Genomic DNA, 27,732 nt, shown 5'->3' with positions numbered 1-27,732 from the left:
GAAGGAATACAGAAAGACAATAGAAAAAGTGATCATAAAAATGGACCCTAGGAACTTGAATGCTTAAATGCAAAGCATTCCTCTGTACTACAAATTCTCAACATAATGTAAAAGCAGGATAACAAGAAAATGTTCCTAATCGTGTGTTTTACTACCTACCTGCTCTTGCTATGTTTTCATTTACTCTGATCATCAGTAGAAAATATTCCACTCTCATTTTCCCTCATAATGCCATCCACAGGCATAACTCCCATTTCCTCATTTCCTGCAACTGTTCCATCATTAAGTGATGATGAATTGTTTTCCTTGTATTTTCAAATGTCATAGTTCAGGGTCTCAGCATCTTTTACTTCAACTGCTGAAGTACACTCTCAACTTTTCTCCCTGCCTTTCATCTCAGCGGAAAAAAGTAAGGCTACTATAGACGGATATAAAACACAAGTTTAACAGTGTTACTCTGTTCTTAGAACCTGATCATGACCTTCTATCCCCTGCAAGAAAAAGTCCAACTTCTTGACAGGCCACATAAGGTGCTCCATGGCCTGACTCCATCTTCATTTCTTTACATTCTTGCTTCATCAGCTGAGAATTGTTGATAATTTGGGGGGAGGAGGGGTAGAAGGGAATGCTATGGATTGCCCCTTTGCCTTGCCTCATGCTACCCTGTCTATCTTCAACCCCTTCTGCTCACCTTACCTTCTTCTTTTCATTACACACTCTTACAGGGCACAGCATTCTTCCTAATTTCTCCCTGACCACTCCTTCTCTGTCACTACACTTCTACTTTTTATTTATTTTTTTTAAGCCTCACCCAAAGACATGTTTTCCTTGATTTTAGGGAGAGAGAGGAGGGAGGAGGAGAGAGAGAGAGTGAGAAAGAGGAACATCAATGTGAGAGAGGAACATTGATTGGTTGCCTGCCCCATGCACCTCAAGCTGGGATCAAACCTGAAACCTGGTTGTGTGCCCTCACCAGGAATCGAACCTATGACCTTTGGTGCATGCGATGACCATACTGAGCCACACTGGTGAGGACAAAACTATGAGCTTCTTGAGTGCAGAGACTGTGTCTTAATATCTTTGTCTCTCTAGTGACCAGTATATACTAGGAACTCATTAAATGTGTCCTGAGTGAATGATCTTTAATAGAATTAAGAATGAAAAACAGGGTGAGAATCAAGGCTACTTAATAAAAATAGAGATCCTAGAAGTGGAAGCATGAAATGCTCACACACTTAACACCTTAAAAAGGTGAAAACAATGTTCTCCAATTGTTTATTTGCTTTTCTGGCATTGGACTCACACAAAAGCCTAAATTTGATGTTATATTGAATTAAGAATTCATTAGCAAGGAAGCAGGATGAGCAAGATAGGAAAGTAGGGAAAGGCATCTGCAGAGACATAGAAGTCATTGTTCAAATACACCTTGAATCTAAACAAGCCAGACATGTTTTCTGAAGAAAAGTTCAATAAGAACAATGGGGACTATATCTCGCTCCCTATTACATTGGAGTAATTTGTACTGGCTATATTCAACTCATAGTGACAGATCATGAGACATATTTGGAAAATAGTGAAATACATTATTCCACCTTCCAAAAGCTGCATTCCAATTGGAAGATGAGGCACAAACTTATGAAAAGGTGTATCTTGGTCACTGTTGTGCCTCTAGTGTCAGAAGGTACCTGGCACATAGAAGACACGGAATGATTGATACATCAAATGCCAGGTCAGTGAAACTAGGACACTCAGAAAGGGAGAGTTGGATTCTTTGATATATATATCCTGTGACAGAAGGTAAAAATATATGATGTGTTTGGTATACATATACACACACCACGTACAATTGCTGATCGTGTCTGTACAATTTTGAGTCAACAACCATCATATTTGTAATAAGACTTTTAACTTAAAATGCTTTATTATCTGGAAGGCTCATTTTTATGAAAGTATTTCCCATAATTTCAGATTCTAATGTATAGTTAAGAGCAGTGAGTTTTGCTAATACAGCCTGGATACTCAGGAATGTATAAAAGTGAAGGTAAGTCATACCTTCAGACTCTCCAAAACTTACACACAAAAAAGCCTATTGCTTGAAAAGAGAGAAGCTAAAATGCAATGTTTAGGAATATGAATGTCATTATATATTTATAACCAATTAAGTTCACATTATGTTTTATCCACTTTATTCCAAGCCTTTCTTTTCAATGTGTTTGAAGACTTTTAAGTATGAAAAATGTTTAGTGTAGAAAATGGCATAATTATGAATGTGTGTGACCTTAGAAAGCCTTGCAAAAGTCTTGTATCATGCATTTGCAAATGAATTCAGTTAGTAGATATCTCAAAAGCACTGCTTTATTGAAAGCATTCTCCTATTTCTATTTCTGAGGCACAAACTAGATGCTTTATCTTATTCCTATGTTGGAGACAAATTGCTGAAATGCCCTTAACCTGGCTCATTCTTAATGCTCAAATCTCAACACAAATGTCACCTCCTTATAGAGGCCTGAGAGAAGGTTATCTAAACTAGTTCCCCACATCGTTCTTTTCACATCAGCCTTTTTCTTGTGTACACATCGCTCTATTGTCTTGTGGTCCCTTTATCATTATTTCTTAATTGTTCATTCTGTAACTCTGGACCCTGGAAACAAGGACTTTTTCTTAACTGCCACTGTAATCCCAGCCCCTAGATCAGTCAGTGATGGCAAACCTTTTGAGCTCGGCATGTCAGCATTTTGAAAAACCCTAACTTAACTCTGGTGCTGTGTCACATGTAGAAACTTTTTGATATTTGCAACCAAACTAAAACAAAGATTTATATTTTTGATATTTATTTTATATATTTAAATGCCATTTAACAAAGAAAAATCAACCAAAAAAATGAGTTCACATGTCACCTCTGACACGCGTGTCATAGGTTCGTCATCACTGCCCTAGATAGTACTTATATAATAAGTACATGCTGGATAAATAAACAAAGGCAAATTAAATAAGGATTTCACACTTGTCAAATCATCTCAAAGAATAATTGACTGTTAGAGCTTGGAGAGAGCAAATATGGATGGCTAAGAAAGCAACACCCAGAGCTTTGCAGCACTGTGCATAACACTGTCTCGGTATCACTTCAGATTATACTGTGGGCAGTGTTGTTTCCGACATCCAACAAATAGATGCTGGCCTCTTTAGAGTCCTCTGTGCTTTTGTTTTGATGTAGGCACTGTAGGCCAGAAGGTCCTATTTTGCCTGTGGTTGTTTGCATTTTCTTTTGAACCTCGTCCAGTTTAATACATTAGGGATTTATTGCAGAGTCAATGAGGGGTGTGAGGGCTACTTCAGTGGAGCACCATTGTAGGTATGTAAATACTCTTGTCCAATCTTTATAACCCAATAGAAAGTGATATTTTTTCTTGTATTGCTATGCCCAGTCTGACTAGAATATTGTCAGTGGCTCATAAAACAAATGTTCCTGGTTTCACCATCCATACCTGAGTGGTGAGCCACCTGATAATGGAGAGGATTCTGAGCAGCAGGTACATTTGTATGTTTATCTTGGGGCTTGAGTATGCGACCGACCAGCACACCCGCTCCAGGAGGATCAGCAGCATTCCAGAAGGTGACGGTGATGTCATCTAAAAAAATGACCCTCATTCCACTGTGCACTAAAATACATGGGCCAGAAAGTAGAGGAATAACTATAATTTTCTGAGAAAAATTCTTAAGATAGTACCAGAAACTTGGCATTTTAAATTATAGCTCTCACTCTGTGATGTATTATCTAGAATCTGGAATCTTCACTGTCGATTTGCTCTGTGTCTGTGATAGTCAGAATTCAGAGTCTGCAAAACTGGACTCCAGGGCCATCTAGAAGGATGGGCTGGTATTGGATTGGAATCCCAGCATTACCTGACCTGGCTCTCCCTGGAGAGCCCTCCCCCTTCTCCTCCATCCATTTATAATATACTCCTCTTTTCCCCTGGCTGTGCAGAAGTATTCAAAGGTTTATGTTTTGAATGGTTTAAATCCCTTTTGTGATATTCTCAGTGCCATCAATAGCTATACATATACTTTCAGTTATATAATAAATAATGAATGAGAACCTACTAGGGAGGGGCTGAGAGCATGGCCCTGAGTCCACAACTTACTCTATATACGACTTTGGGCTATTTCATAACTTACATGCATTTCATTTACCTCTTCTGCAAATGTGAATGATGATGATAACTCTCATAGCATCATTATAAAGATTAAATGAGCAAAAAAATATAAAAATTAGAAAGAGTGCTTGGCACAAAGTAAATATAGGTAAATGTAACTTTTGGTATTGATTCCATGAAGAACAGTGTACAGCCCTAGCCCGCATGGCTGCTACACCCTACTGAGAGCCAGAGATCTAAATGAACATCCATTCCCGTGTTGTCAGTGCTGTGCTAGGGTCCCTCAGAGGGTGTCAGACCCACCCGGGAGGCACACCAAGCCCAGCCTCATCCTGTCTCATTTCTGCTGGAATTTATTCAAACAATCTGCTTCTAAGCTCTCCCTTCATTTTAGCAGCCGGCTTTCAGGAGGCAATGACTTAGCGTTAAAACTTGGCATTGAAACTTTAGGCTCATGAGACTATGGATGCTTTAACGAAAGCAGACAGTACAGTTAAAATGAAAAACCAATTGGACCGATTCAGTGAACTCCACAGCGCGGCTCATGGGAACCTGTTGGGATGTGTACAAAATAAAAGTCTATTTTGAACATGATCAGATTTACACTGATTCGAGTAGAGCAAAATGGCAAACTTAATGGTGGAGAGAGAGGTTAATGCCCTCCTGAGCCTGTCTCCAAAGTTCAGAACTGGTCTATTTTTAAACAATGAGTGTGAAGAGCCAGGGGCTGAAAATAGGTTCAGATCATGTGTCCCGGGAGAATATAGGGCGTTGGTATATTTCATTTGCACAGAACATGAATCGGGCTGAGAGTATAATACTGTCCTTCTGACCTTTACTTCTCCCAATAGACTGTCAGGGAAGACAGCATAATTTGCATGCTTATTTATTTAGTGCAATTCTAAATCATTTTTAAAAGTACATATTGTTGACTTTTTAAATACTTTATATAAATGTGTTTAGTTAAAATGAACTAAAACAGGCTAGAATCATAGTACTGTAAAGCTATACAGAGATATTATGAATTAGCAGATACTCATATAGCAGTCAAAGTAACAAGAGACTAGAAAAACTATGTAAGTAGCCTGGTCATTTCGTGGTTACATTATGGAGCAAAGAAATTAGGTCTTCTTCTCTCTTCTGGCCAGAGCTTTTCTCCTGCATCCCTAGTTTCTAGAAAACAAATAGATTTATTAATATGCGCAGGATATCAATCCAAGTGCGATGGGAAGGTAAATAATAAAATGTCATTTCCAGTCTCAAAATTCTTACTATATGCTTGTGGAGACAAGATATAAAGACATTAAAAAATATGAAACAGCCCTGACTGGTTTGGCTCAGTGGATAGAGCGTCGGCCTATGGAATCAAGGGTCCCAGGTTCAATTCTGGTCAAGGGCATGTACCTTGGTTGGGGGCACATACCCAGTAGGGAGTGTGCAGGAGGCAGCTGATCGAAGTTTCTTTCTCATCAATGTTTCTAACTCTTTATCCTTCTCCTTTCCTCTCTGTAAAAAATCAATAAAATATATTTTAAAAAAATATGAAACAAAATTAAAATGCATTACTAAAAATACAAGACATGTAGAAAGTCACATATGATTCATTACCAGAGAAATACAGATACTATATACTAAATTTCAAAATAGATTAAAGAGCCCTGAGCAGTGTGGCTCAGTTGGTTGGATGTCATCCAGTGCACCAAAGGGTTGCCAGTTCAATTCCAGCTCAGGGCACATACCCAAGTTGTGGGCTCGATCCTTGGTAGGGGCATGCAGGAGGCAGTTGATTAATGTTTCACTCTCACATCAATGTTTCTTTCTCCCTCTTCCTTCCTCTCTTTCTAAAAATCAATAAAAAATCTTTAAAAAAATAGATTAAAGACTTAAAAACCATCTTGACATGGGTCTTGGCAATGATTTTTTTCTATACAAAACCTAAAGCACACGCAACCTCTTTAAGCAGTAAGACCTGCTTGTATGGGCCGATTTTCTTACACATTCAGTCAACATCGTGCAATTTAGAAGACAAACCACTAGATCAATAGAACCTACTTGGGCATGCTGAGGGAAATCTATTTCTTAAATTGTTTCCATTTGTTTGTTTTTTTATTTAAAAAAATGACGTGTATGTAGTTTACAATTCACTTTTCAAATGTATTGTATCAACAGGTCAGCTTTATCATAAGAATCCCGTATTTTATGCCTGGATTTTTGCCAAAAGGGAGTTTTATTTATTAAGAACATCTTGGCATTTCTTCTTCTGAACCTTGGCACCCACCTCATCTTTGGTCTTTAATAAACAGTCCCCAACTCAATGTTTTTTTTCAATCAAACCCATATCCCCTTACTAAATTACATTGAAATCATTATTTCTTTGAAATTTTATAGAATATATATTCTCTACCATTTATTTGATCTTAACCAGATATTGTTTAATAGCTATGAGGTTAATAATAGAGAACATTAAGTGAATTGTTTAATCATGGCGGTCATCTACAATAGAGTTGCTAGTGTTCCCTCTGGTTTACGGATGAGAAGGTTAAGATTTCTAGAGTTCGATTCCCTTTCTGTGGGTACAGAGCAAGTTAGTTTTGGAATTAGGAATTAAGGGCAGACATGCAGGAAGGGGGGAAGGGGGAAGAGAAACTAACCCATGTTTATTTTATTCTTTACAATTATCTTACACAGAATATGCATACATATATATGTATATACATATTCTCCCTCAACTAAATGTAAACTCTCAGAACTTCTCTATTTTAGGAACCATAGTTCCTAAAATTTCCACACCACCTCTTATAACTTGGAATGTGTTGTTAAAAGTAGAGGTTTTTGACTCATATCCCCTAAAGATTTATATTCAGATTCTCTGAATCTGGATTGAAGCCTGGTGAACTGTATTTTAGAAAAATACCATAAATGTGTCCACAGGTTTATCATCTTTCTCAGAAAATGCAAGAGAATGCCACCATTAGCAGGCCATTAAAGCCACTTTTGTCTTTATTGATGCCATTTCCATGAGAGCCATGATGAGGGTGAGGTCCCACAGAGTAATGCTGAATACCTTCTGCTAGTTTCAAGAACAGTCCTGCATCACACCCACAAACCTACACTTCCCTGCCTCTGGGCCCCTTCTGTGTCCCATGCTCTGTACTGGACACTCCAGTGCTCTCTCCTGGGACCCTGAATGGCTCCTCAGAAGCTGACAGGGAGGTTTTTGTTGTATTGATTCTTTATCGCCTCACATGCTTCATGTATTATTGCCTTAGAGCTTTCAGGGAGGTCTCTTAAAATTAATTTTAGTCATTTCCAGATACTGACTTACTCTTCTCAGAAGCTTTGTGATCTCAGTCTCATCTTTTCCAGGGTCAAACTAAATCATGTTTTACTATGGAAGTTTCACAATTTGTTTCACTTCTCTCTTCAAGGTGTAAATAATATTGAAAAATTATACTTTATGTCTCTCTTGATGAATTCTTCATTACATAACATTTAACATGAAGCTTTAAAACAAATGTAGAAATGCTTTCCATATTCCAAATCCACTTCCACATGGCACCATGTTTGTACGGCAACAGACCTCTGGCCAGTGGAAATGTAATGCAATTCATAGGAAGTGTTAAATTTTCTAGGAATGACATTAAAAATAAAAGACAAATTTAAGTTTAATAAATTTTGTTCCTCTGGCCAGTGGAAATGTAATGCAATTCATAGGAAATGTTAAATTTTCTAGGAATGACATTAAAAATAAAAGACAAATTTAAGTTTAATAAATTTTGTTGCGCTGGCCAGTGTGGCTCAGTTGGTTGCAGCATGATCCGGTACACCTAAAGGTTGCTGGATTGATTCCCAAGTCAGGTCACATACCCAGGTTGCATGTTCAATACCTGGTTGGACACATGCAGGAGGCAGCCGATAATTGATATTTCTCTCTCACATCAATGACTCTCTCTTTCCCCCCTCCTCTGTCTAAGAAAATCACTTTAAAAAAAAGAGAGAGAGATGGAAGCCACCAAAAATTTATTTTACTAATTATTAAAGTAGCTATATTTCCATAGCAATTGAATCACAAAATAAATATGAACAAGGTCATTTTTGTTTACTTTTCAATCTAGACCCATGTATTGCACAACAGTAAATGTGTTGCCATTTAATAATCTGCCCTGAAAATATGTACATTGCATAAAATGTGCCATTCAAATTGATTAAAAAGCAACAGATATTGCTCTGACATGGGTAAAGTTTTAGATTAAAAGAGTTATACTAAAAGTGACTATATTTTATTCTAAAGCATAGACAATGACAGAAATATAAGGATGTGGGTGCTAAGTTCCTATGGCTTTGATTCAGGTAGGAGGGAGGCCCCAGGTGGGGTTGGATGCTCAGTGGTGTGGGAGTCAGATAAAATAGTCTCTCTAGACATACTCTAGCATCATGGTCTGGGCAATGGATTTCTTCCCTCTCTATGCTCCACTCTCTTCTTTCTTTTGTATATGTGGAGAAATAAAACAAATTCAGGTTTATTCTTTGGTTGTTTTCTCCCAGGAACAAATTAGATATAACATATACCTGCTTAACATGGGTGCTTAATAAATCGTGTTCCCTTCCTCTCTCATCGCACTTCCTTTTCATGTAAAGAAATTAAAGTATGTTCCTTTGGGGGCTGTGTAAGGAGAACCAGAGATGAGTGGCCAGAAGTATTTCTTGGAAAGGGAGAAGTGAAGGGCACACTGACCCTGGCCTCACAAACAATAGATACTAGTCCCACGCTCTCTTCTTGCACTCCATTGCTTTACATGCAAAGGTCTCAAATTCTGTTGAATTCAGAAGCCAGTCAGATCGCCTAATTGTATGAAGTAAAAAGATATTAAATACAGTGTTTTAAAAACTGTGGCAAGCTGGAGCATGCATGCTACACATGAAGATATTCTTGTTTAAATATTTTAAAATATTTGTGGTAGGGGGAATAAAAACAGACTAAAAATAATAATAAAAAAGTGTACAGCCATGAGTTTGTCATTTCAGTCAACACTTATCCATGTCACACTCTCAAAATGTGAATGTGTGGTTTAGGGCAGATGATTCAGTATCTTCTTCAACACGAGGTAGTAATAATAACTACGGCATCGGATTTTTATGAGGGTGATAAATTAATACTTGTCAGTATTTAAACCCAGCAAAAACTCAGTTTGTCTCTTATTTTTAGTATGTTCATTCTGCAAATGATCCCTGCTTTAAAGAAAAAACCCTGAGGTATCTAATCACTCTGTTTTGATTATAACTAGTCCAGGTTATTAAATTGGGGAGAAAATAGGGCAACATCAGCAACAATTCATTGTTAGGATGTTCTAGGTGATGAAGTATCAGTTGATGTAGATTTGACCAAATGTACTCATTGTTTCTAATGCTTGGATGCCATTTGACTGTCCATCTGATAGAAGTTCTTAGAAGAAAGCTCTCCTGTGCCTGCACCATGTAAAATGCAGGGTGTGTTGGGTGCAGGGGTTTAGCAATGTCACTGCAGCTCTGTTTCTTTAAGATTACTCAGTGATTCCTTATTGTAATGATGGGAATTATGTTTATAGCTATCCTGCTTAAAACTTCTTTAGAACTATACTGTGCAGAATAAATTAATGCAGAATGGAGGAAAACTAAATGTTTCACACAATGGAACTTTCTACAATGATACTTAAGTTATCAAAAAGGAATTGTAGTGGAAAGGGAGCCTTCAAATATTGCTATTCATTTTAATTATAATCAAACGATATTGCTGAAACTTTCTCCTTGTCTCAGTCTGCATGGTTCCAAAGCAGATTCTTTGCTAATATAGACACTCCCTGAAGCCATCTAAATACATCAAATCGCATTTTTCCTGATTGACATAGAGTTAAACAAATTGCAGATAAGACAATAACAGTAAAGCATTCCATTGTGAATGAGAAGGCTAACCACAGACAGGGAGAAGATATTTGCAATGCATATCCCAACAAAGAACTCAATCAGGATGCTAAAAAGAACTGTTAAGACGGAAAAATCAGGGGAAACTCTTGACTGGGCACTTCACTGAATGGATACTCATCTGACCCATAATGAGCATAACAATGCTAATCGTTGTTATATAAATGTAAGATTAAACCACAATGAGAAAAAGGGAAAAATAATATTTCTTCATGCCTGCTAGTGGCAAAAATTATGATAACATCAAATTCTGTCAAAGATGCAGGAATACTGGAACTTGATATGTTGCTGCTGTATGAGGAAAACAATCATTTTGGAAAATTGTTGGCAGTGTCTACTAAAGTAAATACATGCTTATCTGATTACTTAGCAATTACAATATGAGGTAACTATTCAAGAGAAAGCAGCCCATAAGCCACTTCAAGAATGCTCATAACAGCCTGGCCAGTGTGTCTCAGAGGTTGAGCAGGGACCTATGAACCAGGAGATAATGGTGATCAAGGCACATGCCTGATCCCCGGTAGAAGGCATGCAGGAGGCAGCTTATCAATGATTCTCTCTCATCATCAATGTTTCTCTCTCTCTCTCCTTCTCCCTTATCTCTGAAATCAATAAAAATATATTTCAAAAAATAATGTTCATAACAGGTTTATTGTATTAGCCTAAAACTGGAAATGACCCACAGGTCATGAGGAGTAAGTGGATAGATTGTGGCTTAGTCATCAATGAAATGCAACCTAAAATATGAAAAGGAGAGAAATGCAAACAAATTTTTTACCTCTTATTTTTTTCATATCAAATATTTGTTAGAATTCACAGTTTGAATCAGATAGTGTTTACATGGAAATATGAGTTTGAGAGAGAGAGAGAGAGAGAGAGAGAGAGAGAGAGAGAGAGAGAGAGAATATTGATTCCTTCCAGCAATAGTAATAATATGAAATTATCTAGCAGTATCATACCCCAGGCACTGCCAGCAGGTGTCCCTGAATGTGCAATGCATCAAAGAGGACTTATTCAGATAGATAAACACCAGTGTAATTGTTTGTAAAATAAACTTTCAAATATTTTTCTAAAATGAAAAGTGAGAGAACAATTAAGAGAAACATTTGTAGAGTTGAAATGAAAGAACATAGGTGTAAGGAGTCTCTTTATAATTTTTGTTTGAAACCCTTATTTTCTTTGCAATCTGACTTATTTTCCCTTTCCCCAACAGCATTCTTCTGTGTAATTTTCATATGAAATAAGTACCCTTTAAACAATCAATCCAGTCATTTTAATGACATACCTTTGTTTCTTTTCATTCCATTTTACCATTTATCTTCATGTGGTTTTTGTATAGAGGTATTCTTATACTAAAAAGCACATTTTTTATACACATAAAACTTGTTTCTCAAGTTGGTTGCTTGAGAAAGCATTGTAAAAGTTTTGGACAACTGTTCCCAAGGGGAATAAAACTGAGCTTTTTGAGTACTTTTCTCTACTGATGAAAGGCCAACTTCCTACTTTCCTTTTCATCTTCCTTTCTTCTATCCATTCTTTTCAACTTCTTTCCTTCCATCCATCCATCCATGCATGCATGTTTATTGAGCACTTACTATGTGCTGAATCTTACTGTAACCCCAACACCCACCATAGCTCTTTAGCACCAGTTAAAACTCTTCACAAATTGCCCTGGGATGCAGCCCCCAATGCAGTCAACTGTCATTATGAGGTCTTGGATGATGCCACACAAACCAAGTGCCACATGTGACATCTTTCTTTTGTTTGTTGTGCCATGTTCATTTTCTGCTTCTTGCTGCTGAATTTTAAACACTTTCAACTCTCCATGAAGCTCCACTATTAGAGATACCTCTCTACTCTGCTAAACTCACGAGATCTTGTTGAGGATGCATGACCTTCTTTTCCATGGTGGACCCTAAATTTTGTGCCCTCTGTATCAGCTGGAATTCTTTTAACCTATCCTGGGAACATAGCAGTTCATTTCATGAAGCAAGACTAAGAGAAACCACCATTCCTACTCTTGGAATTCAGAGTTTTATATAAGTTATGTCCCCAAAGCAGGGAATTCAGATCTCCATTTCTTTTTGCCCTCTTCCCACTTCCTCACTGAGGTTACTTAAGTTATTATGTGTCTTAAGCAAGATAAAAAGTTCAGGTCCTACCCTTTTCTTTTGAGAGCTCATTGGAGAAGACACTTCTGAGAAATGACATTATGGTAAATTTTAGATGCCCATTGTTTATTCCTTTACATATCTGACTTGCAAGATTAAAGCTGGTCGGTCCCTGTTTGGTTCAGAGAGATGTCATAGCTAGACCAGAATCCACAGAATGAAATTAAACATGTAGTTCTTCTAACATAGAATTCCTGTCCAGAAATAAAACAAGTCAGGAAAAGTGGACTCCGACCTCTCTCCAGCCCAAGGCTTCCAATGGAAACAGGAGAGGCTTTGAAGGGGGGGTTTTCTGACCTAGCCTAGAAACCGACCAAATGTACAGAGATTAGAATTAGAAACTCCTTTATGGAACCCATCTCTGCACTCTCCGTGGTTCTCACTCTGACATGAATGATGTTAAGGGAAAAATATAGAAAAGCTGTTGTCTGGCAGTGGGCCCCGTTTCAGAATCCCTATTGGTAGGTGTGAGTTAGATTGTTCAACACAGTGGAGCAGAGAAGCCGTCGTGATGTAGCTAATAGGCAATGATGTGGCCTCCTTTCTTCATAAAAAAGATAAGAGAGACTAAAATTCTCCCATGTTTTAGAAGTTCTCATTTTACATAAAGAATAATAAATGTGAAGTGGTGAAAGTTGAGGCTTGTATATATTTAATTAGCGTGTACTGAATGTGTAATATATGCCTGTACCGCACTGGGAACTGTGAATATAAAATTCCAACACGGAGATCAAATGAGCCCTGGCATTGCAGAGACATGTAGATTATTAGAATTTATGTAGGTTTTGGTTCTGAATTTGAATTATGATGTGATGTGATATATATATAATTTTAGTATATGCTTTCTTCTTGCTATGAATAATATCGCTCCTAATGCTGGTTTACGCTTTCCATCTCTAGGAGATAGTTAACTTCAACTGTCGGAAACTCGTGGCCACGATGCCTCTGTTTGCTAACGCTGACCCCAATTTTGTGACTGCCATGCTGAGCAAGTTGAGATTCGAGGTGTTTCAACCTGGAGATTATATCATACGAGAAGGAGCTGTGGGTAAAAAAATGTACTTCATTCAGCATGGTGTTGCTGGAGTCATCACAAAGTCCAGTAAAGAAATGAAGCTGACCGACGGCTCGTACTTCGGAGGTTAGTACCAAAGAAACACAACCGAGATGACGTGAAGTTGCTTCGGTACGTGTCTTCGTTAGAATTCTGGAGGCGTCAGAACATTGATTTGTTGGTTTTGAATATAAATTCCCATTGGAATTCTGATTTAAAAAAGTGTCTATAATGGCATGTTTTTCACTTATCAGGCCTTGTCAAGCTTAATGTTTAAACATTCCTCAGCACCAAAAACTGGAATGTTTTCTTTAGAAAACGGCAAGAAGTCTGCGTTCCAGTATCTGCAGATGTATCCTGTAGGAGAGAATTCAAGTGAAACCCTTTTTTCTTCTCATCAGTGAGGTGCTCCATAAGTGCTCCTTATTAAGTGGTCCTTGTTACTTTCTGTTCATCCCTCACAGACTTTATCATCTTCTACCCCTTTTGGAGGCTTCTCCATCAGAATCAATGTATCCCAGCTCTGTGTTTCCATAGCACTTTTCATAGCTTTCCAGAGTCCTGGTCAAGTCCACCTCATGCTGAAATTAACAGGTTGTTAGTTACCTGTCTTCCTTCAGGTATTAGATGGCAAGTGTGGCATCAGAGAAGCCATTTGAAAGTCAAAGATGCTCAGGCCCCAAATGTCAGAGATTCTGATTCAGGAAGTCTCGAGTGGAGACACACTTTTATTTGCTTGTTTATTAGAGAGTAACCAACCAGTTCTCAGAGGGGAGGGCTGGATGAAAGAAGGTGAAGTGATTAGCCAAGGAACATAAATGCATAACCCATGGACATAGACAACAGTGAGGTGATGGCCAGAGGAAAGTGGGGGCTGGGTAGAGGTGAGCAAAGCAGGGTAAGTGGGGAACATCTATAACAGTGTCAACAATAAAAAAATCCATAGTTATAAAGAGAAATTATTCAAATCAAATTAATAGGAGTTGAGAACCAGTCAGTCAACTATATTTTATATGACTAGAGGCCTTGTGCACAAATTGTGCACAGGTGGGGTCCAGCCAGGGGGAGGGACCATGGGGGGTTGGTGGGCCGGCCCTGCACCCTGGTCGAACTCCCAGTTGAAATCCCAGTTGAGGGGACAATTTGCATATTAGCCTTTTATTACATAGGATAATAATAATAATCTGAGTTTAAGATGTTTTCTCCAATAACAGCTAAGAAATAATTTTTAGAAAAGGTTTATAATTGTTTTAAATGCTTTTGTGGAATTTATCAAAATAACCATAAAGTTCTTATTCATCAATATATTGCTGAGTAAAACATACAACTCAAAAAATTAGCTTCTTTGACTTCTGCTCAGCCATTAAGGACAATTTTGAAGTTTCCGTCTTCCCCTGTCATCACACTCTTCTTCCTTCTTGTGAGTCTGTGTTGCCTCATCAGTCCCTTAGCCTTTTGTAAAGATTGTGCTAAGATTAGGCGAATCTAAGAATCTAAAGGGGCCTTTCATGTTTGAATGAAGAAAAAAAAGAGAGCAATTGAAAGATGTAAAGTAAGAAATAAAAGCATAGCCTATGAGCCTGGTTTGGCAGAAGATGGTGTGGAGGTAAAACGTTTTTGAGGCAATAAAAGGAGGGGTGGTGTTATAAATATGTCATAGAAAAGTTTAAAAATAAGTTTCCGAAAGTTTTATTATACATTTAGAATGTATTTCTACTAGTATACGTTTTGTGCATTCAAAGGCACTTTTAATTACTATTACAGTTATGTGTGCTGATGTGAGTAAGGTTGCATACACAGCTAGGACATTTGCTTCCCTGGATTTATGTGGGTGAAACTGTTAGTAAAGTCAACTAAATTGTCCTTGTGCCTATAAGATCATTTTGGGGGTAAAAACTACTTTGTCCTATGGCATTATTTCTTCAGCACATTGTAGCATCTCTATCTACAAGTGAGGCTGGTCTGTAATTTTGTGGTTATGTTGTTCACTTTGTGACCCCCTAGATGACTTTGGGTATCTCAGGTTTTCCTCATTTCTAAAAAGAGTAAGGAAACTTTTCTAAACAATGTATTCTCTGTTTCAAGGCAGTTTAAGCAATCTCTCTTTACACACACAATTGATATTTATTTGATTTAAACACCAAAGAAGATAATGAAAGGCAGTTAGAATCTAAGAATAATAAATTGTACTTAGCATGTTAGGGTTTAGAATTCATAATTCTTTCAGAATCTAATATGAGATGTTGAAATTAACAGAACGGACCTTTGTATTATACTCATTTTATATTCGTGTAAACAGAGTGTGGCCAGTTCACAGAGCAGTTCAGCAGAAAAGCCACGGATCAGCTGAGCAATGCTCTTCCCACTTGGCTAAAATGTCCGGATTAAACAAACATAATTAGTGTACAAAACACACTGTCCTAACTGGTGAGATCAGGGGACTTATTCAAAGAAAGGTCAAATTCGGAGTTTTGTATTTTGTGCCTAACCTGACTTATTTCTACAATAATACAGAACAGTAATTCTAGATTAATACTGTTTTTTATAAAACTCGGACAGGTTTTTGTGGTTGTTTTCGATCTCTCTGTGCTGAGGTGTGGGAGGGAGCGCGGTAGGTCAGCGCCTGCGCAGTGGCAGTGATTTCCCAGTTCAGTTCTAGAGGAGAGAGCGCAGGAAAAGGAGCAGGCAATGTGTCTACTGTGTGTTAGGAACGTGCCTAAGGCCCTGGGGAGACAGCATTGAGCGAAATCGACAGGATTTCCCGGTGTGGAGCTTATATATTTAGTAGGTACTTTGATTTTAGAAAGAGGAATTTAATAAATCGATGTAGAAATAACTGGAATATAAGCCACATTATCAGATGGTGATAAGTGCTTCAGGGAAAATTAATGTGGGAGACAAGGATAAGGAATGCCCCCTCCTCCACAGGGCCCTATGGAGAACCAGGTTCAGGCACATGGGAGTGCCAGGCTCCCTACTGAGAGCAATGGTGACTGAGCATCCAGTGTCTGCTGAGACTGGTCCTCCTGGCTGCGGCCAGGTGATGGAGACACAGTGAGTTTGGGAGCTAAGGGAGGCTCTTGCTTGTAAGAAAGGTTTCCTGGACTCCTTCTTGATTTCTCCTGTGAAGAAAATTTTATTTATTTATTTATTTATTTATTTATTTATTTATAAATATATTTGTATTGATTTCAGAGAGGGAGAAAGATAGAAACATCAATGATGAGAGAGGGTCACTGATCAGCCGCCTTCTGCACGCCCCCAAGTGGAGATCAAGCCTGCAACCCGGGCATGTGCCCTGACCGGGAATTGAACTGTAACCTCCTGGTTCATAGGCCAATGTTCAACTAGTGAGCCACTCCCGCCGGGCTTTATTGATTTTTTTAATCCTCACCTGAAGATATTTTTCCATTGATTTCTAGAGAGAGTGGAGGGGGCGGGCATCAACATGAGAGAGACACATCAATTAGTTGCCCCCTGCACGTGCAACCCCGGTATATATGTGCCCTTGAACGGGAATGGAACCCATGACGCGTTGGTCTAACCCAATGATGGCGAACCTATGACACGCGTGTCAGAGGTGACATGTGAACTCATTTTTTTGGTTGATTTTTCTTTGTTAAATGGCATTTAAATATATAAAATAAATATCAAAAATATAAGTCTTTGTTTTACTATGGTTGCAAATATCAAAAAATTTCTATATGTGACATGGCACCAGAGTTAAGTTAGGGTTTTTCAAAATGCTGACACGCTGAGCTCAAAAGGTTTGCCATCACTGGTCTAACCTCTGTGCAACCAGCCAGGGCAAAGAAAATTTTATAGTTCTACTTTTAAGTATGAGGAAAATGAGCCTCAGAGAAGTTTGACCACCTGGCCAGGGCCATGGAGCTGAAAAGGGACAAAGCCAAGTTTCAAACTCAGCTGTGAATCTGAACCCACAGCCTGTGTTTTGTCCACTGTTCTCACTGCTTTCCAAGAGAGGCGTGGTGATCTTCTAGGGTGTAAATGCTGAACTGTTTTATAGTCTACTAGAAGCCCGGTGCATGAAATTCATGCACGAGTAGGGTTCCTAGGCCTGGCCAGCAGTCAGGGCGGATCAGGGCCTTCCAGCTGCCAGCTGGGGCCTTCTTTCATTCTGCACCAACCCCTGGTGGTTAGCACATGCCATAGTGAGCAGTCAAACTCCCAGTCTCCTGGTTGAACTCTATAAGGGACACTTTGCATATTAGCATTTTATATATATAGATTCTTCTGTTATCCTGACCCTCCTATTAATCATATGATCAATATATTATCCACTAAGAGAAAGTTCCATTAATATACCTCATTAAAATTTCAAATGACGCATTTTTTTATTCAATAGTTTATAAAGAAAAGCTTCTGTTTTCCTAATGGAAGGTGTTTCATTTTTAGTATTTCATCCACTCACCTCTTAAAGGGCATTTTTCTTTCCACACAAAAGTGTTCTAATTAATTCCGTCTCTTAATTGTCCTGTCAAAATACGTTTTTCTGAAGGTGTGGCCATGTGAATAAGCCTACCAGCAGGAGCCCACTTCCAGCATCGGTTGCTGTGATAAATTATTTGGTATTAAATGCTGCTTAACTGTGTCTAAGGTTTTGCCAGCCTCTAGGAGACCGCCAATTTCTTTATATGCCTAATGTGCATATTTAGGATTTTTATGTCCATATGCATGTGACCAGATAAGGATCATGTGGCATTTAAAGTTGAGAGCCTCCGATTGGACAACCAGACAGGCAACCCCTCCCCGGGGGCTGTGCATGGTTTGTAGGAGACCAAGGATCTGCTGATCTCTACCTGACAGTTCACTGTGCCTCTCGTGCGTTTCTAAAAGCTGAGGCTGATTTTCTAGAAGGTGCGAGGAATCCGTGGATGGTAAATTCACAACTTGATTAGCCCAATACTCCTATTATATTCAGGAGAAAGGGGAGGCAGCAGCAGAGAATAACAATGAGTCTCAGAGATTTTTCCTTTTTGTCCTCATTTGTTCTGCCCTTAGGCCAGGCTCATGAAATATTCGCTTCAATACTGTCAAGCCAACTCTGACAGATCTTTCTGCGGGTGTTCGCCCCTCTAGAAATACCAGGTAACGTACAACCACTAGGTTAGCTAGGTTATTGGGTGGGAGAGATGTTAGTTCCCATCTGTATCCTCACCTCACGGCTCTAGGATTCTACAAAGTCATGTATAAATGCATCCGTGTAGAACAGAGGAATAAATTCAAATGTCTGTGACACTTATGAAGATCAGGGGGAGCATTAAGAAGACATTTGATCAGGCTGGCTGGTGTGGCTCGTGGTTGAGCATTGACCTATGAACCAAGAAGTCACTGGTTCGATTCCCCATCACAGCACATGCCCGGGTTGTGGGTTCAATCCCCAGTAGAAGGTGTGCAGGAGGCAGCTAACTGATATTCTCATCATTGATGTTTCTATCTCTTTCCCCTTCTCCCTTTCTCTCTGAAATCAATCAAAATATTTTTTTTCAAAAGAAGACATATTTTGAAGTTATCATGTCTGCTCTCTAATAAAATAGAAAAAAGAGGAAAAGAAAAGAAGAGAAAAGAAAAGAAGAGAAGATAAGAAAAGAGAAGAAAAGAAAAGAAAAGAAAAGAAAAGAAAAGAAAAGAAAAGAAAAGAAAAGAAAAGATAAACAAAAAGAAAAGAAAAGGAGGAGAAATCTAAAAAGCCCTGATTTTAAGTCTTGGTTCCCTTGTATTCCTGTGGTGTTCACCCAGACCTCTGGGGCTTCTTATAATTAGAAAATCCAGGCCATAACTTGAACCTAATAGCATAAAATCCCCGTGAGGCTAATGTACTTTCTCATCTTTATGTGTAATTCTAATTCATGCATTTAATTTCTTAAAATGTGCCTCTGTCTAGTTCTTAAATTTCAGTATCTAGCAAAAAACCTCAGGTATAGTGTTTTATAGCCGCTGAAATAAGTCTATCAGTTATGATTCACTTTAAGATATAAAATTGTTTGAATAATTTTTCTAATGGTATTTCTCCTTTTGAAAGCAAAAGTTGCTAAATTGTGATTACCGATACTCTTTGGTATTTACATTTTACTTGTGTTTCCCAATGCTGCCTTTTGTGGTGATAAGCTTTGCGTGTGCTATTAACGGAATTTCTGGTAATGAAGACCAGATGGAAGATTTTTTTTTTTCATTTTGATGCATAGCTCAGGGTTAGAGAGAAACGGGGTTTTCTATCAAGTATAGCTGCAGAACTTTCAAAGCATGTCCATTACCAATAAGAATAGTCGAAGAGAAAACCATCTCCCAGATCAATGTTTTCCTTAGGCCTCCCCTTACAGTCCGTCTGCATGAGTGATTTGAGAGTCAGCAATGGGCCCCTTAGCCTGAGGCGCAGAATTCCCCGCGTCTGCCTGCATCCCTGGGTTCCTGGCGAGGAGGCCCCTGCACTCGGCTTGCTCTCTGTGTTTACATTCACTCCACAGCGGTTCCTCTTGCAAGGAGGTTCACCTGAATTGTGCCCTTGCCCTTCATATGAAGAATAACAAACCCCAATCCTTTAGCAAAATTGCCCAAGCCCTGTACAATCTGGCTGAACCTATTTTTCTAATCTCAGTTTTAAACTTTCCCTTCAGACACCCTCAAACCAGCACCCCCAAGACTATGAGTTTTTACTTAAGTAAGCAAAGTTTGCCTTTGCAAAGATTGACCCCCTTGGTCAGAAAAACATTTCTTTTTTCTCCAGGCTGATGCTTTGCTTCTCATAATTCTTAAGATACCATTTGAATGTTATTATTTTATCTCCCCTAGACAGATGATTTTTCTTTCTGTTTTCATAGCACTTTGACCTTAACCTGTGATTGAACAGTTTCATTATTATTTTGTCAATTTTTATGTTATGAATTTTATGAGCTTAGACACTGTGATTTCTTTCCATTTAAACATTTAGCACCAAAGCACAATTCTTGAGCTATCACAGACACTCAGTAGGAACTTGTACAGCAAGTGGGTGGATGGATGGATGGATGGATGGATGGATGGATGGATGATGGATGCATATATTTTCCCTTTTCTCTACTCTTTATCTCTATCTCTTCTACTGCTTTCTCCCCAACCCTAAAAGAGGAAAGGCAGTCAAGCCTCCTTACTCACTTTGGTATTATACTCTGTTAAATTCATTGTCTATATCTCAAGATAGGAAGTCAATACGATCAACAATGATAAATTACAAACTAAACTAAATGAAACAAAAGGCAGTTCCTATATCTAAGAAATTCGGTGTTAATGCTTTAATTACTTCCTATCTAATTTTAATTAATCTCACTATATTAGGGATTCAACGATATAGCTTTAGAATTTAAAGCAATAGAACATAGATATTGCTATCTAATAGAGCTGTGTGGGGTAATGGAAATGTTCTCTACTCAACACTGTTCAATAAAGTGGTTACTAGCCAGATGCAGCTATTGGCGTTCATGTGAATGAGGAGTTAGCGATTTCATTTTATTGTAATTAATTTGGATTAAATATGAATATCCACAGGGAGTGTAGTGCCTACCCTATTGGACAAAACTGTTTTAAATTGCTAGGATGGGAGACAAGGGTTTATAAGACAACTGTATCCAGAATGATATAAAGGGCTGTTGCTTTCTCTATTCTTCCTGGAAATTTTCCAATCATTATTTCATGCTAAGTCCCAACTAGCCTTCAAAGTTAATTTACCCCATAAATGAAGCAAATGATATATTTTCCTTCCTTAATTTATTTCTTTTTCTCTTCATCAAGTAGATATTGAAAATCTTCAGTGTTTCAGGCAGAATTCTAAGTATTTGTCATATAGTGATAAATAAGATATAATTCTAGAATTTGTGGATATAGTCTATGTGATTGGGGAGACACCAGTAAACAAAAAATAAATGAAGGCATGTAATAATTTCAAGTCATAGTAGATACCATGAAAAAATATAAGGCAGGGTAATAAAAGGACAGTATGGCAGAGACCTTAATAAAAAGAGGCAAATAGTCATATAAATATCTGCGGGAAGAGCATGGGGAATAGCACGAACAAAGTTTCTGAAGTCTGCACAGACATGGTGGGTATGGGAACAAGAGAATATCAGTAGAGCAAAGAGTCATAGGAGCTGAACTGAGAGTGGTGTCCAGAAAAAGGACTTGTGGACATACATAGACCATGTTGCATCTATAACTCATCCCAGTGATAGATTAAGAACTCTAACTTAGTTCATGTGGAAGGTGGTGAGCAGTGGAAAAGAAGTAAGATTAATGAACTGGAAGTCCTGATGGGGTAAAAGACTTGTTGGAGTTAGAGCAGTAGAATAAATGGAGCTGCAAATACAAGAAGTAGTGATGTGAAGTTGGGTAAGCTGTTGGTTGGTAATAATGAAGTCTAGGGGATGACCATTGAAATAGTAGCTAAACAAAAATTTTAAAATGAAAGATAATATTGAGCTAGTTAAAGAATACTGAGACCAATGTGTTGGATGAATCATTCCAAGCATCCTGATGGACACATTGGTCATATGCTAGAAATGTTATGATCAGAATGATCTGCATTTCAATGAAGGCCTACTTAAACTAAATTAAAGCTATACTTCTAAGATCATTATTTCTTTCACATATTATTTACACTCTTTTCCTATTTTCTCTCCATCTGTAATTTTTCTTCATGATTTATTTGCAAAATTTATATAAGATACACAGAAACTACAGAACTAAAAGATTCCTTTTATGTTGAAAACTTATAGATGATCACTTTATGAGTGCATTTGCATTCTCACCCTTAGCACATTCTCACCCTTAGCACATAATATATCATTTTTATAAATAAAAATTTGTGGCATTGAATCTAATTTGGGAGTCATCTTTAATTGAATAGCATTTCATATCATTAAGTCAGTTATCCAACTTGTAACAAATGATCTCTATTTATATTTTTTTCCCATTTTCCAACATAAAATGTCTACTCTTGTTTCGCTTACAAGGTCTTAACAGAAGTTTATAGGAAAATAAATGTGAACAAATTCATTAGAGCTAGCATTTTGGTAAAACCTTACTTATTGCTGAAAAGTGGGGCAAGGTTCTCTTTTGGCTCCTTCTTTGGCTGCTCCTGTCTTTTCCTCTCCAGCCTCGCCCTGGGCTTTCAGAGTCTCCGTCCACCTTCGCTAAGCTCTCGCCCCCCTTGAGCAGATCTGCTCATGGGCCATCCCAGCTGGAGTGACGCATGAGCTAACGTTAGTAAACTGCTTCAAGTCCTTTGGATAAATGTTGTGCAAAGTATCATCCTGCTGTGAGGCTTTCTTTAAGGACCAAGATCATACTTCATTGTATCTGTGAGTCTCGGAGAGTTTGGAAATGAGGGAGAAGTGTGTATCTGGGTAACCATGCTGCAGCCAAGTGTGCAAGTGCAGGCTCTACATGGGAAACTCTAGCCTTCGAGTTTTTATTTTTTATATCATCTCCTCCTCACCTCTGCTAAGCTATACTGTCAGCCCAGAGTGAAGTGTGGTGAAGTAAGACCTTTTTTCTTGGGGGAGAATAAGTGTTTATCTTGAGGCACCAAGTATACATTTGGAAGTAATTAAATTTTTTTGACGTTCTCAAGGTCACATTTGTTTCCTGTAAGAGAGTTAGCAGATAAGCAAAGGACACATCTGGGCTCATTGTCATAGTGTAGGACGCGCATGTAAAACCCCCTGAAGGGCTGATCTGAGAGATGCCCCAGCTCATACTATTTAGGATCTGAGCAGTGCACTCTGTCTAGGTTCATCCAGGCGGCGGTGGTGTCCCGTGGTGACTTCATTGCCTCACTGCTGGGGACAGATGGCTGCTTCCTCCTGTGTCCTCATTTCAACTCTGTCTCTTGCTCACTCCCTTTCCATGCAGCCTTCCCTGGGTGCTAATAGCGGAGGCTTTTATTCTGGGCCCAGGTTTTACGTGCTCTTAAATTTAGACCTTCCACTTACGTCTGAAGGTCCACATTGCCAAATCATAGCGGTACAGAGGTCTCCCTGTGAAACTAGGCACCACGTGCAATTGAGAAGTTATGCCTGTATTGTTGCTTGTCGGTTCTCCACTCATAATGTTGCCAATGAAAGATCAGATTCTGTCTTTAGGAACAAAGCTATGGAATGATTAGGAAGCAGCATGATGTGGCAGAGTGTGCAGCATCCACAGAGCAAGGATCCTGGCCCATCAATGGCAATAGGACACACCTGCATGTCCCCAGGCAGCTTGATTAATGCCGAGGGCAGTGGTCGGCAAACTGCAGCTTGGTAAACCACAGCTTGCGAGCCACATGCGGCTCTTTGGCCCCTTGAGTGTGGCTCTTCCACAAAATACTGGCTCTTCCACAAAATACCAACTTCAGAGCATGGGCCACGAAATTTCAGTCGCACTGTACGTGCGCACCTGCATGTGGTATTTTGTGGAAGAGCCAAACTCAAGGAGCCAAAGAGCCGCATGTGGCTCATGAGCCACGGTTTGCTGACCACAGCCGTAGGGGCTTGGGAGCATCCTCTGCAAAGTGATTATTAATTAGGCCGCTAGATAGAACCTCTACAGTAGTGGTTCTCAACCTTGGCTGCACATTAGAATCACCTGGGAATCTTTTTAAAATCCTGATTTCTGGGCCTCATCCTCCGGAAATTCTGTTTCTTTGTTACTATTGTGGCCCCACCCCATAACAAAGTAACAGAATTTCTGGAAAATGAGGCCCAGAAATCAGGATGTTAAAAAGATCCCCAGGTGATTTTAATGTGCAGCCAAGGTTGAGAACCACTGCTCTACAGCCTTCCAGCTCCATGATTCTGCAGGAATGGGTCTCTTGTGTGTGTGTGTGTGTGTTGGGGGGGGGGGGGGGAAGCGGTAGTCTTTTTGCCAGCTTGCTTCTTTTAAAGCTTGCTGAACATCTAAAATGAATTCTTGCCTATTCTAGAAGCCACATTATTTTTGAAGGAAGGCTGTATATTTAAGGATGTTTTCTAGGACAAGACCCTAGATTTTAAAAAGGAATTGGGGGCAAGTTATGTTTGAGATGATTCATGTCCTTTTGGAAGGAAATGAGCTACAACTCACTTTTGACGGGTAGTGAAAAAAATAGAGTATCAGGGGCGGGTTGTGAAGCTTTTCAAAGTGTGACAGGAGGATACGGTTAAGGGTGTGGTTGTCAGAGTCAGATCTGAGAGGCTGTTGGGCCTTGAGAAAGTCACTGGTCTTCTCAAGCCCCTGTTTCCTCATTGGTCAAATCAAGATTCTAATTCCTACCTCCTCAGGCTGGCTGAGAGGACTGAGAGATTCTAGCATACATAACACATAAAGTGCTCAGCACAGCACCTGGGACACCATCTATGAGGTGATGTTAGTGGTAATTGAGGCATAGGGGCTGGTGTAGCATAGAGCAGCAGGTACGCCTATAATATGTTACTGAGGCCCTGGCCAAGTGGCTCCGTTGGTTGGAGTATCATCCTATACACCAAAGGGTTGTGAGTTCAATCTCACCTCAGGCCCCATACTGTAGGCAACTGATCAATATTTCTCTCACATCGATGTTTCTTTCTCTCTCCCTTCCTCTATCTCTCTAAAAAATTAATGGAACATATGCCTGGGTGAGGATTTTTTAAAAAGACATTACTGAGGCATTACTGATGCAGTGCTCATGTCAAATAATTCAGCGCTGGAGAATGTGTCCATCTGTATATCTCCTGAGTCAGTGTTAGTCGGAGCCCAGTAGCAATTCACTCTAAATCAATGTCCATGAGTGGTGAAAGCTGGGGTAGACTAAGTAATCTCAAAATTTTTTAAACTGAGGATCATCTCATCTCTGAAAATTCTTATTTCCTCACTTCATACACATGAGTGTGGGTGTGCAAACACCACCCCCAAGAAATAGCACATAAGATGGTCCAAATTCTCCAAGTAACTCATGCTTAATGTGCTAGACATTGTACTAATTTCACATTTTTCATATAACACCATATTAGATTTAAATAGCTACAAAAATATATAATCTTTAGCATTTCCAAAATACAGTGAAATGGAAGAGCAAACATATGTTTTTAAGAACTAAATTGTTCAGAAACATTTTTGTAACATTTAGAAGGGGGAGGGATCTAATCCTTGTACAAACGAGGGCCGAGAGCTGCTTGGGCCCCAGAGCTCCGCAATGACAAGGTGGGCCAGCACGTCCAGCCACTGGTCTTCCTGCTGTAGCAGGTGCAGGTTTTGTAACTTCCTACCTGTGATGTTACTTCATGGCATTTCAGAAAACAAGGATTCTTTCCTCTTCGATTGAATTATGAAACACATTGTGCACATACAAACACACATAACTTATTTTAGCCTATTGTTAAACAATCTGAATTTAATAACACTCCAATTAAGTGTGACTGTCTTGACCTGTCTGTTACCCACGGAGACAGGTCTCTCCATGGTTGGATTTACTTAGTAGGAAAGCCTCAAATTACTGGTCAGAATAGTTCATCAAAAAGATAATGAAGTGAAAATAATTTTGGTCCTTTAAATTGCATCTCATCAGCTATTGTGTAGGTATAATAAATTTAAGGAAATATTGGAATATCCTCAGCAAATTTAAAATGCCAGAAGTCTTTTAACATACTGTATGTGGCAAGAAACACATTAACAACACAATAACATTTCAATGGCATATCATGAATGGTCCCCTCTGCTAGGATATGTATGTGTGCCCCAAAGAAAGGAATGGAAGGGTCCAAAGATATGGCTAAATATTCTTGATGCTAGGAAGTCAGTGAACAGCCACCCCCATTTACACAGTTATACTGGACATGAATGAGAACATTAATTAAAGTCAAACAATTATCAGACTCTGTAGAGAAATAGCATTTGAAATCATAATTGAATTCATTGAACAATGCAGTGGTTCAATTATTAATGCAGTACATACTTTCCTGTTGTAAGGACTTACAATGAGCACATTAACAGTTCTCATTTTCTGGGAGTTTATGAGATATTTGTAACTATAGGACAACCACCAATTCATCCTGCCTCAATAAGAATCTGGAAATATTGGAACAGTGCTTATTAAATACTGAAATCATTTCTATATGCATAATGTACGTGTCCGTGCATGTACTGTTACAAGTTGAAAGAGAGGATGCAATATAAATACTTAGACTTGAACTTCCTAATAGGTTATCTTTGTAAAGAAGATAATAGAAATAGGTGAGGATATCATTATTATTATCATTATAAATTTTCCAGTGAGAGAGAAATCAGAGCAATACTTTCATATTTTGTTTTCTATTCATCTCCCCTTTTCCTTCTCTAAATAGAACGGAAGTGATTCAGACAAATGTTGATTCCTAGTTGCTGAGAATCTTGGACCTGGTGCAGTTGTATTTTGGTGTCGGTGCCATTAGTGCGAGAGCGTCTGCTATAATGCACAATTTAGAGGGAGAGAAGGGACTTAATCTAATCATTTTATCATCCTGAGCCTGATCTTTCTGATTGAACTTTTTCTTGGGTTAAATGAAACACACAGGTGCCTGATCACATCCTTGCCTTGTGTGACACAGAGCTACCTCTAAGATAGTGTGCTGTGTAGAAGGAGATTAATTTTCTTACTAGACTGGATCTCTTTGAGCCTCAATCAGATTAGCTGAGGAAGGACAGAGGATGTTAAATAAAAGAATAGCATGTACTCTAGGACTTCACAATGCATGTGCTCTGGGCAGATAATCTTGAGTGGAAAATTCCAGGCAAGCTAAATTAGGGGAAATGACTCTACTCGAGTGAATGCATTCTGAAAGTGTCATTGTGCATCTTGGGCTTTTATTACAGAACATATTCTTGCTTGAGCAACCAGCACAGTAAATTTTAAAACTTAATCATAACCCCTCCCCTCAAAATCTGAACTTTATCCAGTAAAAGTTTGTAGTTGCCTAAAACCTTAGGTGTGACTAAGTTTCTTAACTATGTGTTGTGTCAAACCTTAAATTTGCCTTTTGTATGTCTTCCCAAAGCGAAAACGAGAGTTTATCTGAGAAGATGGGAACTGATGGCGTATGATACCCTAAGAGTAAGAGAACTGTGTAGCGTTGCTGCAAGTCCTAGCTCGGGTCTGGTTTTCGGAGCCCCTCGGAATCACTCATTTGTCAGAATGACCATGTTTTTGTGGATGGAGACTTATACCTTGAAGGTTGGCTAGAGTGCATGTATTGTTTTAGGAAAAACAATCAGCATCCCTGCCTTCATTAGTTGGGACTTCTTTGAAGCAAGCCCTTGTGTCTCTAAACCTGTAAAGAGAGGAGAAACTGGTGATAATTGGTCTTGGTTACATTTTCAGATAACAATTTGAGATTTTTCTCAGGGACCACAGGAATGAATAAGAGGCTTAGTA

The 27,732-nt window shown here is 38.8% G+C and overlaps 1 protein-coding gene across 1 annotated transcript in view; it reads left to right on the top strand.

Annotated features, from left to right (window-relative positions):
- HCN1 (hyperpolarization activated cyclic nucleotide gated potassium channel 1) overlaps window positions 1-27,732 on the top strand; it is a 259,139-nt gene that overhangs the window by 214,815 nt on the left and 16,592 nt on the right. The window contains exon 5 of the mRNA XM_081089933.1: window positions 13,184-13,424. Coding sequence (XP_080946059.1) covers window positions 13,184-13,424 — 241 coding nt within the window. The remainder of the gene's footprint in view (window positions 1-13,183; window positions 13,425-27,732) is intronic.

The sequence above is a fragment of the Myotis nattereri genome (genome assembly GCF_964212035.1).
Source record: "Myotis nattereri genome assembly, chromosome: 4".
In the NCBI taxonomy this organism is placed as follows: Eukaryota; Metazoa; Chordata; class Mammalia; order Chiroptera; family Vespertilionidae; genus Myotis; species Myotis nattereri.
This window is presented reverse-complemented; position numbering and strand designations above follow the sequence as displayed.